Here is an 18,161-nt window from a genome sequence, read left to right on the forward strand (position 1 = left end):
CCAGCTCAAGACCGATCTATAGTTGCACATCTCTCTGGAGTGCTACTAATAGTGTGGTGTGAGGCCCCACGCCACATGCTTCCCATCCACACGTTCACTGAACCCACGGGAATCACAGAGGGAGGCGCGGTGTTACTCCTCCTGTTTCATAGATGAAGATGCGGAAGCCCAGAGGTTGAGGAATCTGTCTACGTTCACACAACTAGCGATGGGAGTGAGTTATGTCCTGATTCCAGTCTGACCTCAGAGCCTGTACACTCGCACCATTACACAACACTAAAGAAATCAGTAAACAACATTCAAGAATAGGACTTGGTGGCGGAGGCTAGAGCTCAGGGGTAGATCACATGCTTAGCATGCACAGGGTCCTGGGTTCAATCCCTAGCATGGCCATTTAAATAAGTAAGTAAATAAACCTAATTGCTACCCGCCAAAAAATGGGAGAGGATATAGCTCAATGGTAGAATGTCTGCTTAGCATGCATAAGGTCTTGGGTTCAATCTCTAGTATCTCTATTAAAAAATAATAGTAATGATTTTTTAAATAAATAAATAAACCTAATTACCTCGCCCTAAAACAAAAACAAGCAGAAAAGCAAAAAGCAGCAGCAACAACAAAACTAAGTTAAAAAACAAAACTAGACTTGGGATTCTGGGCAACGCTTTGGAAACCAACATGGTGAGCGAGGTTTACTCGGGACCTAGATGAGGAGGCTCTGAGGACAGACAAGAGGGGAAGACAGATGCCCAGATGAATCTTTTCCTTCCGGCTATTAGAGACATCAGGGATGCCACAGAAAGAGAGAGTGGGAGGAAAAAGGCAACAATCCAAGGGCTTATTAGACAAGAATATTGTCAGGAGGCGTCCGTCCCAACTTCAGAGATGACGCTTCCAACGGTGCCCACCAGAGCTAGCGGCTCAAGGGTCCCCACCCCGTGCCTACAGCCTGGTCCACGGACCAGTCTCCCTCAGATTTCTCATGTGGGGGGTACTGAGTAATGTCAAGCAGACTGGCCCACAGTTTGCTCCATCCACAGAGAGCCTCCAACATCTCTCCAAACCACTTTTATGATAGGTTGACATAGAGCTTTTTAGCTTTCTAGAAATGCTCAAATGTATTTTTTTTTTTTTTTAGCTTTTTAGCTTTCCAGAAATGCTCAAATACACTTTTCCCCCACTGGGAAAACAAGGGAAGAATCTGTGCCCAGCATATCGTATATGTGTGACTCTAACTCACCATGTATTGCAGGCTATTTTAGTTGGGGAGCTAAACGACACTTGGAAACACACCCTACAGCCTCACAGAGGTCCTGCAGGATGACGATGGGCCCTGACTGTGTGACCTGCTGTCACACCAGGAAGCTCCAGAGCCTTCTGAACCTCAGCCAGCATCCTGTTCCTTTTCCAAAGAGGTCAAAAGCGGGAATAATTGTTAAATAGATGGCCAAGGAGCTATTCCATCCATAGCTAGGTAGGGGGTGTTCGAACCTCACCAGGCAGGATAATAAGATGCATAGGGTTTCCCTTCCATTATTTAAGCTCTGTTAAAATGCAGTCCATCACAAGCTAGTATTTGTCACTCCTGAGTGAACTGAACAAGTCATAAGTCAGTGGCCTTCTTGCCCACAATGAATGTGAGTGTGTGAGAGAGAGATCCCTCGTTCATTATTGTTAGAGCTACAAATGAATAGAAGGTACTGCTAATTCAGAATAAAAACAGACATGAGAACACATCAAGCTTATTATAAACCTATGACGGAGAAGCTGTTTTTTCCTTATGTTGGTAAAACACACTGAGTTATAGATTACAGAGGATTCTACAAAATGTGTCTTGTTATAAGAATTACGTTTCATGATACAAAAACTTTTATTTTGCATGTTTACCTACATTAATGGTGACCATGAAGACGGGAGTACTGTGAAAGGACCCATGATATAAATAAACGTGCCTAATGAGAAGAACGAAAGTATCTGCATTTTTGAGAAGATTTTGACCTTGGAAAACCAAACACTGAGCTTCCGGATGGACCACCCACTCCCTCGTCTTCCTCTTCCTACTGCGTCAGTCTATGTTCAACGGTTCAATCTCATGATTGACCAGACCACTGAAGAGAAATATCTGTCTAAATTGATGAGAACGGACATCAAAGACAGAAAGGAATTCTAATTTTCCAACTTTACAAAAAATCTTACTTAGAATCAAAATCTATCATAAGTTTTTTTTTTTTTTTTTGCAACCAAAGGACACCTTGAGATACCCTTGCTGAAGGCAGACTGGAAGACGGCGGGGGTAGAGCTTGTGTGGGATGTGGCTCTGCCTAGTCCAGCTTGAAGCCCCGGGCTGGACCACTCAGACCCAGAATACACCTTCATCCTGTAGGACAACTCGGTGCACAAAAGACCTGCTTTGCTGTGAGGATTAGAGAGACCTGCACAAGGTGCACCCCAATAAAGGAGGACTGTAAGTTTTATTTCATGATTTACTTTGATTTCCCTTTTAATAATTTATATTTAGTAGAAATTCACATGATAATGAACACTCAAACATGCATATATTAAAAGCTGAAAGGTGATCAAAAGGTGATCAAACAGCCAGACATTTCACAAATAAGGAGTTCATGGATACAGTCCTTAGACACGACACTCAGTGAGTCAGAGGGCTTCAGTTTCCTAGTTTATTGATGTCAGTCACCATCAGGACCATCTCTGTGTGTATTCCTAGATTTCAGACCCTCCTTACTGCACACGTTGTTTTGGCGATATGAAAATGTGCTGCAGAGGGTTCCAAAGTTAAGCTAATTTCATTTAGGTATTTATTAAGAATGGGTAAATTAAAGTACAATTAAATGAAGTAAAAAGTGGCTTAAGAGCCATTAATGTACTGAAGTTTGTTCCCTACGATTTCTAATAAAAGATAAAAGGTAGATGATAGATACAAAGATAAGCAGACAGACAGACAGATGGATGGACATACGTGTGTGTGATGTACATACGTCTGGTATTGAGGTCTATGTATATATGGCTCAATACTTCCATCTACTGGCTGTATGAACTTAGTCAATTGTTTACCAGCACACACTCTCAGTTTCCTCCTTTCAAAGTGGTGATGACAACACCCAGTATTCAGTATCGCGGTAAGAGTCGACGGCAGTGAATGCAAGTGCCTGCCACTTGGCTGCTAATCATCAAAACATAGATCCCTCTTGATTCACATATGTAAATTAGTCTATAAATAGCAAATATATAAATTAATAATAAATGTATAAATTAGTACAAATGCACCTGTTGGTAAACAGGTCATCAGTATTTCTTTAACAAGCTAATCCATTACCTCTGCGTTCTGTATATCAGATTAGAGTCTATGTTCCTTTCAGTGGGTCTGGAACCAAACACAGTGGAGGGTCCGTGTTAGAGACGAAGGCTTTAATGCTGGCCAGGGTCCTCTCCATCGTCAGGGACTGACTGATCACCTGCTGCGGGGACTGTCCTGGGCCCTGGGGATCCCACAGCCCACACCCTCAAGGCCAGTGTGAGGAATCAAACACGACACAGACCAACAAGTAATCGCAGTGATGATGAGGACAATGGGGGCCAAGGACAGCAAGGAGAAGTCAAGAATCAGAAAGGAGGGGCTCTGGGGAAGGACAGATGTGGGGTTGGAAGGGGCCCCAGGCCAAGCATGGGACAGAGAGAGTGGCCTGAGACTGCTAATGCCGAGACTCTAATGTTGGCCAGGGGAGGTGTGACGCTAGTCTGGGCACAAAGGGATCAAAGGGACAGGTGGTTGGTTGAAGGCCAGGCCAGGGCAGCAATTCATAGTGAGGAATTTGGAGTTCAACTGCCACTGGAGAGACACTGAGAGCTTTAAAGACAAGCGTATGACCCAGATTCCCATGTGTGTGCACGGAGGTCGTGGTGGCCAGGTGAGGCTGGGGGTGGGACTGGCCCAGTGTGTCCTCACTGACACAGCAACACGGGCCCTGCAGCCCAGGCCCTTCCCTTACTGAACAGCTGGCAGAAGGAAAGTCACAGCTAAAACACAGCAGGAGGACTAGACGTGGGGTCCCAGCAGCCGCATGTGGTTCCTTCCTTCTTCATGGGAATGTGCCCTGTTTAAAGCATGTGATTTACATGAAGTTGCTGATTCAAACAGGAGCAACTTGTACCACGTGGGCACAGACTGTGTCCTCCTGAATGAGAACTGCCACCTGTACATGAGCATGAAACCCTAGGCGGGAAGGGTATATAGCTCAGGGGTAGAGCGCACGCTCAGCACCCAAGAGATCCCGGGTTCAATCCCCCGTAACTCCTCCAAGCAGAAATCAATGAAGACACCTAATTACCTCCCCTCAGAAAAGGAACAATACAAGCGAACAGGAAACTCACAGCCCAAAGTCTTCACCTCGGATTCTCCTCTCTCTGTGTCTACAGGAGCTCCATTAACTGGCTGTCTGTCTGCCTGTTCGAGCTCATAGGGACAGAGAGACAGCCTTCCCGAGTCTGCTCCCTCTCCATCCCAGGCACACAGCCTCTGGCAGCCTTGCCGATCTCCTGTAAGGTTCTACCAAGTCACACCCTCCTAGGCTCGATTAGTGACAAGTAATTTCAGGCCTATGTATTTCCGAACATTTTCAAAGCAGAAAGTTTCTACTGACCATGTTCATTTTTTCCTGATTATATTTTAAAGGTATAGGTTCACTTCTTTTAGGAACCAGTCATTTAACCTGCAGAATCCTAAAACTTAGGAGTTTTCTTAATTGGATTAGTAACTTTAATTCAAAGATCTTGGAACTACTTTAATGCCTATAAAATAGTTTTAAAGACTAAGACGAGACCATGTAAGACTTAATTGAAAAAAGATACTGGACTCCAACATTATGCAGTTAGAATAAGCAAACGTATGTGAGGGCTCGGTCTTTGTCTCTTGAGCTGATCTGGGCCAGGGCAAGACAGAAGACGAAAATACCGAGGAATGACACTATCCAAGCATGCAGCAGTGAACGGAAAATTGTGAGAGGCCACTGGCTGAAGGAAAACAAAGAGTTTAATAGAGTAATACGGAGACAACTTTGCTGAAACACAGAGAAGTGAGTATCTTATAAACAAGATGACAATATGATTTATGGTCCAAACTGGAAAACCTTTGAGAGGCAAAGGCAGCAATGTTAATTATCATGCCAGTTGCCAGGAGTGATCCAGGACTGTTACCAGGGAAGTGCTATGATATCTGGATAATGAACATGAAACTGTTCCCTGAGTGGTTACGTAACCACAGCAAATTTCTACATAATACGTTGTATTCTCAATAAGGGGGCATATCTTCTTTGTGTGGATTTTTTTTATTTTGGATGCAGGTCTCCATATGATTTAGTGTATACAGTTGGTACCTTTGGCTTCATAATATCTTGGTGGGGGAAGGAAGGGTGGATTCACTTGTTCTCTGTTGAGATATGCAAACTGAAAGTCCAAACGACTTATTGGCAAGTATAGAGCCTTCACCACAAGACTGAAGGGATTTTGTGTCTAGCTAACTTTCAGGAACTTAGCACTCAATGACCAGGACAGAACTCAACACTATTTTCCAAGAGCACCACAAGAATCGATCCCTTCCTGCTCCCTACCAAACGTGTCTGCCCACAAAGGGCAGAGTTAAATAACCCCATAAGCTCTTCTGCTTTGGGTTTAACCACCCAGGTCATTCCACCTCCTTTGTCGAGCTTTCACCAATCCAGAAAACACCCACCACCTTTTCCCAAGTTGCCATATCCATCTTCCAAGGCAACATGTGCATAAAAGTGTGGACATCAGGAGACAGATGGAAGCAGCTTATGAAGTCGCTATTTCCGAAGATGTTGGCTAAACAAAGGGGATGCTGGGAGCCCGTAGGAGGGGAAGGATCTGTTCACAAATCCTAGCTCGTGTACGCATCAGCTGTGCGGCCCTGTTCAGGTGGCTGATCCCTCTGACCACAGTCTGCTCATCTGTAAATGAGGACAATGTCATCTCCTTTGGACAGCTGTGCAGAGGATTCCAGATGACACATATGTGGAGTCTCCCATCTCCCTGGAAAGTTGTAAACAGCCACCATGACTCCTCCTTGCACCAGGAGTAACTGGAGGGACCAGAGACTCCAATGTGAGCACGGACCGGCAGATGGCAGGCAGGGAAGCCATTTATGTAAGCTCTTTCCTGATCCTATAAAGATCATTGGGTTACAACACAGTTTCCAAAATACATCCGTCCCCCAGAAGACAGACAATTCTGCCCAGTGCCCTCTGTCTGATAGGCTTGATCAAGCCCGAGAATGAGAAAAGGGCAGCTTGTCATGTCGGGTCGCACATCACACAACTTTGCTCCCATGCTCCAAGTCCGTGTCCCATCACTCGGGCAGATTTAAAGTTCCTGAGTCAGCTGTCAGGGTGCAGCCCCTCAGCTGCAGCACAGAGTCCACTGATCCCAGTGATACCTCTCTGTGAGCATCTCCTCAGATGCTGGCTGATAAAATGCAAAACGAGGCTGCTGAATGTGCAGTCCTGACTTCAGTCCCGGTGTTACTGAGCTTCTTTCCCTTGATAAACATTTAGATTTCCTAAATATATATATATATATATATATATATATACACACATATATATATGTATGTATGTATGTATGTCATCCCCACATCCCACTAGTCTTTATTTGCTTGTTCTGTGAACTCTGCTTCCATTTCTGAATTTCCTGCTTTAGCAAATTTTGTCTGTCCAGGGAGAGCCTCGTGCAGCGTGTTCACATCTTCAGGGACTGCACTGCGCAGATTCGGCCAAGAGTGATTCCACTGTCACCAGGATGGAGCCCAGCAGAGTCTCCCCAGCCTAGCCATGTGCATCTGGACCTCCTCAAAACAATGTCTGCTCCCAGGGAGGAACAGGGAGCTGGGCAAGGGACCTGTCTTCACGATAAGCAGAAGCAATTTCTCCTTGAGTTAAGCACAGAGGGGGCTTTTCTCCCTCCAAGTAAATTATCTTTCATCACCTGGAGGTTAATCACTGTATTTGAAAGACTTTGAAGAGTCTATTTAGTGTGTGGGTAACATCATTGAAGTATTTCAAACCAGGAGAATTTGGGATTGTTACAAAAAGTTTTCTTAACTAGATATGTATTAGCTCATAAAAAAAAAAAAAGAAAAAGATACGTGAATGTCAAGTGTGTCTTGCTCCAAGGTGAGGTCTAGGCTGAAATCTCAGAGAACGGAGGAAGCTGTGGGGGTCATGGAGACAACCCCAGAGAAAGACAAATGTTGCCTCTTAGGAAGGAAAACAAGCAGATTGCTGAGGGCCAGTGAGACCGTGTCCCTATCGATGGCCATGCTGAGCTGGTAAAGCTCACTGATGACTTCGTCTTCCCAAGTCCTGTGGAGGTTTTAGTCCATGTGCAACCCAGCAGCTCCCTCAGAGCACACAGACTCAGTTTGTACAGTATTAACTTGGAAATTAACTTTTCACAGGCTTACTGTTTCCCCGATTTGATTGCCAGTTTCTTGAAGGCAAGTTTTACAGCTTCTCTATTTTAAACCTCAACCATTAAACATTTATTATCCTGCTTTACAGTAATCATTTAATAAGAGTTATCAACGATTAGTATTTGAACGCATTAAGGCTGTTAAGGTATTTCTCTAAACACATAAATTTGTTTTAAGATTGATTTAGGCACAAGAGAGAAATTCGATTTTGAAACTTATACTCATGACCAAACATATCACAAAACATTTCAAATGCCTCCAGAACATTATCCAATCGATTACACTGTCTTTGATAACTGACTGAATACTTAATGGTTGAAAATGGGAGTCCAAAGAGATGGCAAAGGAAGATTCTTCAAATATTTGAAACTGCATCAGTTTCAAACATACAAATCTATATTCTTTTAATTCTGGGTCACAACTAATAGGACACGTTCCCTTTGTTAACAACAGAATTCATATTTCTGCTCCTGGTGAAAAGTGTTTATCTCCTACTCATTCAATAAATATTGATGGAGACTCAACTCTATTTCAGGCACTAAGTGAAATGCTGAGCACACAAAAAAATTGCTCACATCTAATTCCTGCCCTCAGGGAATTCATAAACTCACGGGTGAGGAAAACAAAGAAGTAAACTACTCATCTTTTAACTCATTTATTCAGAAGTGATGTATTGGGTGCTTACTACATGCCCAGAACTGTTTAAAGTGTGTGGGTTACATCAGGGACCAAAGCAAACAAGCCCAGGCATTGGGGAACTTCCATTCCAGTGGAGGAAAGGGGACAAGGTGCTAAAGGAACATAACATAAGGATGAAAGTTGAACATGGCTAAGGGGAATCAAGAGGTCTAGACGGAGGAGACTGTAATTTCAAAGGTGGTCAGGGCGAGGTCCCGTGGAAAAGCGGCAAAAAATGAATGGAGCTGGCTAGATGGATTGTCTGGGGGCAAAAAGCTCTCCAGATAGAACAGGGACCAACAAATGATAGCCCTCAGGCCAGCTCCTACCCACTTGCTATAAATAAAGTTTTACCAGCACACAGCATTCATGGATGCATTGGTGATGGGTGCTTTCATGCTGTGATGGCAGAATCGTCAGGTTCCTTAGAAAACTAAAAATAGAGTTACCATATGATCCAGCAATCCCACTCCTGAGCATGTATCTGGAGAAAACTGTAATTCGAAAAAATACCATGCACCTCAATGTTCACAGCAGCACTATTTACAACAGCCAAGACATGGAAGCAACCTGTCCATCGACGGATCATTGGATAAAGAGGTTGTGGTACACACACACACACACATATATATACACACACATACATACACAATGGAACATTACTCAGCCATTAAAAAGAGTGAAATAATCCCATTTGCAGCAACATGGATGGATCTAGAGATTATCATATTAAATGAAGTAAATTAAACAGAGAAAGACATTTATCACTTATATGTAGAATCTAAAAAAGGCTAAAAAATGAACTTATTTACAAAGCAGAAACAGACTCCATATTCATAGAAAACAAACTATGGTTACCAAATAGGAAACGGGGAGGGATAAATTAGCAGTGTCAGATTAACATATACACATTACTATATATAAAACAGATACACAACAAGGACCTGCTATATAGCACAGGGAACTATATTCAATACCTTATAATAGCCTATAATGGAAAATAATCTGAAAAAGTTATGTATATATGAAACTGAATCACTTTTCTATGTACCTGAAACTAACACAGCATTATAAATCAACTACACTTCAATAAAAAAAATTTAAAAAAAAGAAAAACTGCAACAGAGCCCACATGGACGGCAAAATCTGAAATACTTACTCTCCGGCCCTTTATAGAAAACGCTTGCTGTTCCTTGGGAGAGAGGAAGAGCCAGTGTGCAGGATTTAAGAGGTAAAGCAGAGGGCGCCCGGGAGGGCAGGAGGGAGCGAGGACAGGAGGGAGGGGCGGCCGGCCGGGAGCGCTGCGGCTTTCTCTGCAGGGGAAGTGGGGGCTCTTCTCGTGGCCTTCGATCAGGACAGTGACCAAGGGCCCCAGTATCATGGGGCGAACACGATTGTGCAAGATGCCAAGAAGGGACGAAAGGGACCCAACTGGGTGTGGGGGAAACTGAAGCTTCGGCTGAAGCTACAGAGGCGAGGGAATCGGGAAGGAGGTAGAAGCCCAGGGAAGGAAGAGCAGCAGCAGCAGCAGGCGCGGAGGGGCTCGGGGAGGAAGACGCGGCGCAGCCCGGAGCTGCACACTCCTCCTCAAAGGACACCAAGCGCGCACGCTGCCAAGCAGCAGGACTCGGCGCTGAAAAAGCGGGAGGAGCCAGACCACGCCCGGCCGGGAGAGAGAGAACCCAGGACAGTGTCCGCAGTCGGCCTGCTCGCCTCCCTTCTGCCCTTGCTGACAGCTGCCGGCCCAGCCACCACGGGGTCCCGTTGCGCTGGCGCAGCGGCGCAGGCGGGACACCCCCGCATGGGTGGGCAGCCGCAGAGCTGGTGGTGTCGTGAGAAATTGTACCTGGAACTCTGGCGTTAGGTCCAAGGCACTGCGCTTGCGCAAGGCAGGCTGTTGGAACTATGACATACGTATGCTGGGTCTCTGGGAGGTGTGGTGGGAAGATGAGAGGCTTGGTAGGTCCTTACTCAGGGCTCTCTGAACCCTGGCAAGACGTCACTCTGGACCACCGATACCACCATTTGCCTGAAGATTAGCCCCGAAGTACAGGGGGTCCCGAGATGCCGGGGTCGCTAAGGGCCATGCCTTGCTCTGTCTCCGTGTTCTGACACCCTGAAGAGCATCTGTGCTTCCCTTAGCCTGGAAGGTCAGTGCACTCCTTTCTGCCCAGCTTCCACTGCGCTCCTTTGAGTGGTTCAGACAAAGAACAGAGGTGAAATCCGCTTCAGAATGCTGCTGAGGGGGGAGGCACTCCTTCCCCAGGGATCCTGGGGTGAGGAGGGGTGCTCAGCGCACAAGGCAGCAGTTCTGTGGACAGACTGTCCGCACCAGCGCTCTGGAGCTTGGGAGGAGGACACAGGTACGGACCAGTTCTGCCCTGGGCAAAGACGACAGTCCTCTGAGCCCTCCCTGCCGAGTTTGGATTCTCAATGGAAAGAAGAAGGCAAGGGCCAGCCCGCAGTGAGGAGGACACAGCTGAGACAGAGGCCTGGATGGGCAGATGTGCTCGCAGCACAGAAAGCGACGTAAGAGAGTCGTCAGAAAGTAAGATGCTGAACTTTCAGATTTCATTTGAGTGTTTCCTGATTGGGACACTATCATGGGTAAACTGTACACCCCCTGCAAAGATATATTGGTGCCTTAAATGCAAACTCGTTTGGAAATAGGGTCGTGGCACATATAAGACGAGGTCATCCTGCAGTAAGGTGGGCCCCTAATCCAATATGACCGGTGCTCTTCTATGAAGATGGCCATGTGACGACATGGGGACACAAGCCAATGAATGCCTAGGGCTGCAGAGTCAGAAGACGTGAGGGAGGATCCTCCCCTGGAGTCTTCAGAGAGCACCGCTCTGCCGACATCTGGACCTTGGACTTCTCGCCTCCAGGACTCCGAGAGAATATACTCCTAAGCTACGCAGCTTGCAGGGCTTTATCCCAGCAACCCTGGGGGACAAACAAAACCAGCGCAGCCACGGTCCACAATATCACTGGAGGCGTGGCATTGGTTAGTGCCTGACTGCTGGCTGGCTGGAGGCTGGGTAGGAAGGGGCCCGGCACGGTGCTGACACAGGCAAATGGGGACTGTAGCGACCTCTGGACTAGTCACTCCATAAGTCTGCCCCATGGGAGTTAATTCATACAATTACAGAAAGGGGCAACCTCCATGTCTAGGTGAATTATCCCGCACACGATGTAACCCCTGCAGTGACTCGAAACCCCCAAACTCTGCCGAGCACAGTTAGTAACTGCTGTCCTCCCGACCTCCCCTGCTGAAACAACGTGCCTTCCCCACAGAGCTCTGCTGGCAGTCAACTGGAAAATGTCCAAAACAAAGGCATGAGTTCCGTTTTTCATAATATGTGAGCAGCTGTTGGCTGAGTGATAGCGTCCCAGGGACCCTGAGTCCTGAGAACACCTGGAGGTGCCACGGATTGGGTAGGGACGTGAATGTGCCTGGGGACCGGCACGTGGCAGCAGCAGACAGGAAGGTGAGGAGGGGCCAGCCCCAAGGGGAGGCGGGTGGCACAGCGGGGGAGCACAGAGGAGGCTTGTCAGTGTCAGGGAAGAGGGGGAAAAGGGGGGAAAGAGGGGGAACGAGGAGGCCGGTAGGTGTCAGGAGACAGCAACCACAGCCCAAAATGGTCACTCATTCAGTCAATCAACAAACACTGACTCACTGCCCACTGCACATCAGAGGTAGTACCAGACTTTGAGGAGCTCACAGTAACTTCTATTTCTTGAGTACCTACTGTGTGTCACTAGTTACCTCCAGTTTGCAGATGAGGAAACTGATAATTGAGACGGTTCAGCCTCCCTAATGGCTGGGTGTTGATTCACCCACAGGTCCTCCCACCTGCAAAGCCTCCACCCCTACCTTTTTCAATGACCACTAAGTCCCAGAAAAGACAGTGACCTCTGCGCAGACGACCTGGTAAGTGAATAGGTGTCTGCTACCCCGCTCTCTACCTCCTGCTAGTGGCCTGGGGTAGAGGACTGTACCTTCTCAGCTCGTGGTGCCCGAGTTCTGGGATCTACAGTTAATAAGCCTTGTGCCTTTCCTTCTTTTGAGTGACTGTGTTGAAACTGCACCTTCAATCAAAAAGCCCCAGGATTTTCACTTCCTCAAATGGGAGCTTGGATGCTAAGGAAGCTACCTGCTGACCCCACGCAGAAGCTTGTGTCTCTTAATTCAGCAGGTTATAATCTGCCCATTCTTAATGCACCAGCTCTGGGATTTTCCAACATGCCCACTGAGCTCTACCAAGAAGAAACCCAACTTCTCTGATCTCCAGTTTTTGACACCTGTGCCTTGACCTCCAGTCAGTTGAGAGCTGAGGACAAGAATATGAGAGCATCACTGAATGGGGCTCTAATATCACAACCACTGCAGAACTAAGAGTGTTTGTCTTTGGTATGTTTGGGTTTCTTTATGTGGTTCAGTCTCATTGAAAAGAGAGGAGATCTGAGCATTTTTACAGAAAATGGTGGTCATCACCAGAGGGCAAGAAATTTAAGACGATGGCAAAAAAGAAGGGATAACAGGCATAGTGGAGAAAGGCAACTCCAGTGCACAGCACAAGGGGACAAGGGCATCTGGTCAGAGAGCAGATGGCATGCAGAGTGTGGATGTCAGTGAGAACAAATGTCCCTGCATCTGGGCTCAGTAGCGGGGCAGAAGCAGAGCTAAGTGGGGGTCAGAGGCCAGAATCTACCCTGGATATGGAGGATCAATCAGAGCAGAAAACCAGAGCCAACCTGAAGGAGAAAGGGTATCTCTGGGTTCAACAGAAGAAGGAAGTGCCCCAACAGGACCCAAGAGAGGAAATGAACACTCAGCTCACAGGAACTTGGGGCTCTCGGGGCTCTTGGGTCTTCGCCCTGGGAGTGAGGGCCTTCCTGGCATGGGAAGGGAGGAGGGTGCTCTCTGGGGAAGGAGGGACCACTCAGTGCCATGGGAGTTACAGGCTGTGAGCAGAGTGGCGGCTTCACCATGTTTACCCTGGATTTATTTTCAACATCTGCAGCTGTTGGATAACATCATGTATGATTTTAGGACATAGATGCCCGCTGTGACTGTGTCCTTATGACATCACCTGACTCTCTAATGGGAAGAATCTGAGCACCTGATCAGCTGGGTGTCTGAGCTGCAAGGAAAGGACCTTCCAATGTTGCTAACTCATGCTAGGACCTGAATTATTTTTCTGAGATATTCTCCAAGGTGTCCCTTCTGGAAAAAGAAAGAAATCGTGCTCCTTATTACTCTTTGCGTTCAGCAAACTCTAATTACAATGCTTCTGGTTGGGGGAGAAGTCATTTTGGTTTTTAACTGGAAATTCTGGCCAGTAAAAGTCAACAAATGCATAGAAAGAACCTCAAGTCACACAGATGAAAGCTTCGGGGCAGAAAGGAGACCTTCTTCTACAGAGGATCGAAAGGTTCAATTGAAACCGGTTCAACAGAAATAATGCTAACGGAGGAAGTCTAGTTACTGCTGTGGTTTGGGAAACAATTCATGTCCTTTGGAAGCACACAGTCATTCAACTTGCTGAGGAAACTGGATGAGAACACTCTCTCCTTTAGTCTTTTAAAGGTAAGCTGTGATGGTTGGTTTGACTATATTATTTGACAAAACACTTGTGTGTTTATAAACACGTAAACATACATCTTCATAAATGATCATTCTAAACCAGTGGTTCTCAACAAAAGGCAATTCTTCCCCAGGGGATATTTGACAGTTTCTAGAAAAACTATTTGTTGTCACAACTTGAGGGGTGGAGTATGCTATTGCTTTTCATGGGCATAAGCCAGAAATGCTAGCCATCCTATAATAACCAGGACAAACCCCCTCCCCCAGCAAGAAATTATCTGGCCCAAAACATCAATAGAGTTGAGGCTGAGAAACTCGGGTCTACATAATCAGCTTGTTCTTAGCGAGAAGCTAGTAAATCTTTGCAGAACTTGAAAGCTCAAGGTGATAAATATTATAAGGGCAATTATAAGACTTCATCTTTGTGCAAACTATCAAGTAAATCCTTGAGGAGCAGACTGCAAATGGCACGTAGATCTATCCATAATATTGTGCTTGTGAGTGTGTGTGTAACCACAACCACACACACACATGAACCTGCACGTATACAGAGGGCTGAATTTCAGCTGGCGCCTCTCAGGGCATTGTACACAGCCAGCTTCAACAGCAGTTTGGGTGATTGGCACCACTTTCTGATTGTTTAGTGAGCAGGTCACCAAGTCCTAGCCCAGGCTTGAAGGGAAGTCATCTGGGGGGTTCTGATTTCTTAAAATAAAAAAAAGACACAAGAAACGTGGTTCTTCTTCTTCCACGGGATATTGTCAGATCTGATGCAGAGCCGGAAATTGTAGCGGTGAGTCTGCATCCTTGAGCAGACCTAGCCTGGGGACCAACCGGACTGACTGTGGGTGGCAGAGAGAGTGGGGACAGGACTTTGGTCCTTACTAACTCTTGGGAATTAAAGTAAGCAGCTCTGAAGACCCCCACCCCAACCTTCTAGTTATATGACTTGATGCCTTTTTTAAATTGGTCAAGCTTTTTAGAGCTACCTGTAGCCAAACACATTCTTTACACAGTTGTCTGAAAATTTCATAAAATGCTACTAATTTCTCCTTCCTGATATATAATAAAGTTAAGAAAGAACGCACATGCATCTACAGCTATCTTTGAGACATCAGATTTCCTACACGTCAAACAATGATATCAAAACCAGCTTCAGTCTGATGAATGCTCATATCAACATGAGTCCTCTCATCATGTCCTACAGTGTTGAGAACCTCACTCCTCTTCCTGACTGGCAAGGAACCATGCCGTGTCTTTCTCCACTGAAGCACAAACTATGCTGCATTTTGATTTCTTGAGAAAAATGGAGAAATGGCTTTTCTTTAAAAACTATGACAACTTTTGAGCACCAGGTAACCAGGCATCACAGACACATGAGATGGGAAATGGGAGTGACGTAAGACTCACCGTTGAGCCATTTGGAGTTGTACTGCGCCGTGCGAAGAGGCGGTAAGATGCCCAGACTTCGGTAGATGGCGGGATCGCGTCCAGGGAAATCCATGGCCGTAGCAGCATAGAGCTCCCCGCCGGCTGTGAGGAGGGCCGTGGAGTTGTGCTGGGGACTGTAGGGACAGCGGGCCATGCCGCTGATCTGGTCGTGGATCTCCGTCAGGTTGCTCAACTGTGAGTGAGGATGAGAGAGAGAAACCAGTTACCCCCAGGAAAGCCCTTTCATAGTGTCAGTGGATTCTGTCCACCCAAATGGCAAGTGAAGCATGTGCAATGAACTCTCTGGGGCTCACGACAAGACATGACAAGGTTCTGCACTCGGGCTTGGATGAAAACAGCAGGGTGAGCTCAGCCTTAGCAAATCTACCAGCCAATCTCTCTCAGTATCCTGTGAGAGTTACTGAATCTCAGGCTATCAGATACTCACAAAACAAGAAGAACATTGCATGTGACTTCTATTTATAATGCATGGGGCAGTGCAGATTTTTCCACTTTAATTAAAAAAAAAAACAACTTCAGTATTTACAGAGATATCAACTGCAATAAAAATCATGCACCATGTTACCAATAAAAGTGAATCAGAATAGTATGAATAACCCAAATCTGTGTTCATGGGAAAGGATGTGTGGCTATTTAGAATGACATAGCCCTAATTTCCAAGACTTTTCTGTTTTCAGGGAAACAGCGTGGTGTCGTGTGGTCAATGGGTGGGAAGCCAGCATTTGAAAAGCTGAAAAATGACTGAATGAGAAAAGTTCTCTGGGTGGTGCGGGATCTCCCCTCCACTGGTTTCTTTACTCTTAGCCCAGAGGTAAGAGAGCAGGGGGGTTAGGCAGGGGGACTCACATACACTGCTGGCTCGATGAGACGTGTAGCCCGGGTAAGTTACTTAAACTCTTTAAGCCTCAGACTCTTTTTTTTTTTTTTTTTTTTTACAAAATGGTGACCCAAGAGGACAACCACATGTGGAGTAGATGTGAGGATGAGGTGACCGGGGTGTTATAAAGGGCTTAGAACAGGCACCTGGGGATCTCGCTAAGGTACCTAGGGGTGGTACCTAGGGATCTCCCTCTGAGCATCATTTCTTCTCATCATCATCCTCCCTTTATTTCCAAAAACTGAATGTTAAGTTGAAAATAACGAATAGTGAGAGGATGACAAATTCAAGTTTTGAGGGAAATTGTGTAACCAGGAAATTAACATAATGGTATGTCTTCATTATGCTCCCTGAGGAAGATCAAAGGAATCTCCCAAATGAGGAAGATTACACGTGTGCTCTGATAACCCTGCAGGTCCTCAGGCATAACACGTGGATGCTGACAATTCCACTGTCAATAATGACAGGTTAAAAGGAAAAGAGAGTGGGTTATAACTTCACTTTTCCTAGGGTTCCATTCGTTCGTTTGCTTTAATTTTTTGACACATCCCTTATCCAATTTGTAAATTGTATTTTCTTCATCTGGATTGTGATTTTAGGTCATTTTCATACTTAACAGTATTCCTACAATACAGCAAGATGATGTTTAGGGTCACTGATGGTGAAAATGCTGGTAGAAATGCATTTGAAAGCATATTTAAATGTAATGAAGCAAGCTGTAATTATGACTAGTTCTTTTTATGATAGTGTGATCAGAAATATATCAATACGTCAAATATTTATTCAGTTTGACAGAAGATTTTTTTTAATTAAAAAGCAACTCCTCGAAAAATAGAAACACACTTAAATCTAGGCTTTTACTAGAATGTTCGGGTTTTGCTGGTATTAAAATCTGCCAAAGCTGCACATGAAGACATACCGTGCGGTTGGTGCAGACGGGTGTAAAAGCGTTGGTCCCACAGGTAAACAACCGGTTGCCGCCCACCAAAAGCACCCGAATGTAGTTCTGACACTCCTCCTGAAAAAAACATCACAAGAAGCACATTAAGGAGGCCTGAGCACAAAAGGAATGGTGAATATAAATACGTCTTATCGGGTTAATAAATTGAATGTTAACTGACCACTAAAAAAGAAATCAAACAAACGACTCCTCGGATACTGACCAAAAAAATAACAACAAAACTCTTAAATAGTCTGATTGTCCCTATCTGAATGTTTGCTCAATAGAGGAATTTTTAAAGATAAATATATATTCAGTTAAAATCTCAAAGCATGTGTTTTCTTTTGATGACTGTGGTTTCTTTTCAAGTTGTATCCAGTAACAGTGCAAACCCTAAACTGCCTTTGACATACATTAGGAAAATACATAAAGGAAACTATTAGACGCTGCTCATGAAACAGTGCCTTAGAAAACGTCCCCAGGAACTTGAAAAACCATGGTGAATGCTTCTCCAAATGTGAGGGTCACATGTGACACTCTGATTACAAACTGGAGTGAGTTTTACATAAAGTTCTCAAACCACCTTGCATACACAGCAAGAATCGATAAACATGTTTGATTCTTTGATGGACAAGTAAAAAAGATTGCTAACAAAGAAAGGATGTCTGAAACGTGTGGGGTAACAGTCCAGGCTGAGGCATGACCCAGAGTTGGATAATTTTTGTGACTGCAATCACAGGGCACAATCACAGGAGTGCAAAGACTTTCGACTCTCCATTCAGCCAGCGAGCATCTACGGATTAGGTACTCTTTGGAAGAGACTGTGTTAGATGTCCCAATCTACGCCCTTAGTGCAAAATTAAAACACAGGGAGTTGTGCGCATGCTCTAAAAAGGAAGCACAGAAGAACATATTGCTAATTCCAGAGGGGAAGGAAAGAAGACAGTCTAGGACGGCTTCTCAGAGGAGGTGACACCAAGTTTCAAAGAAAGAGTAGGATTTGGTGAGGCTTCCTGGAGGAGCTGTCACCTGATACCTGCAAGACTTTACTGAACAAAGGAGGGAAAAGACATCCCCAGCAGGGAGAATGGACTGTCCCAGGGCATCCCAGCCAGAGGAA

General features: G+C 45.5%; 1 protein-coding gene across 3 annotated transcripts in view; it reads right to left on the minus strand.

The window, feature by feature from the left end:
- The window catches only part of SEMA5A (semaphorin 5A), a 444,249-nt gene that overhangs the window by 139,248 nt on the left and 286,840 nt on the right, over positions 1-18,161 (minus strand). For all 3 annotated transcript variants that reach the window (XM_032469911.1, XM_032469912.1, XM_032469908.1), the window contains 2 exons: positions 17,021-17,119; positions 15,183-15,396 (listed from right to left, as the gene is read on the minus strand). In XM_032469911.1, coding sequence (XP_032325802.1) covers positions 15,183-15,396; positions 17,021-17,119 — 313 coding nt within the window. The remainder of the gene's footprint in view (positions 1-15,182; positions 15,397-17,020; positions 17,120-18,161) is intronic.

The sequence above is a fragment of the Camelus ferus genome, chromosome 3, assembly GCF_009834535.1.
Source record: "Camelus ferus isolate YT-003-E chromosome 3, BCGSAC_Cfer_1.0, whole genome shotgun sequence".
NCBI classification, from domain to species: domain Eukaryota; kingdom Metazoa; phylum Chordata; class Mammalia; order Artiodactyla; family Camelidae; genus Camelus; species Camelus ferus.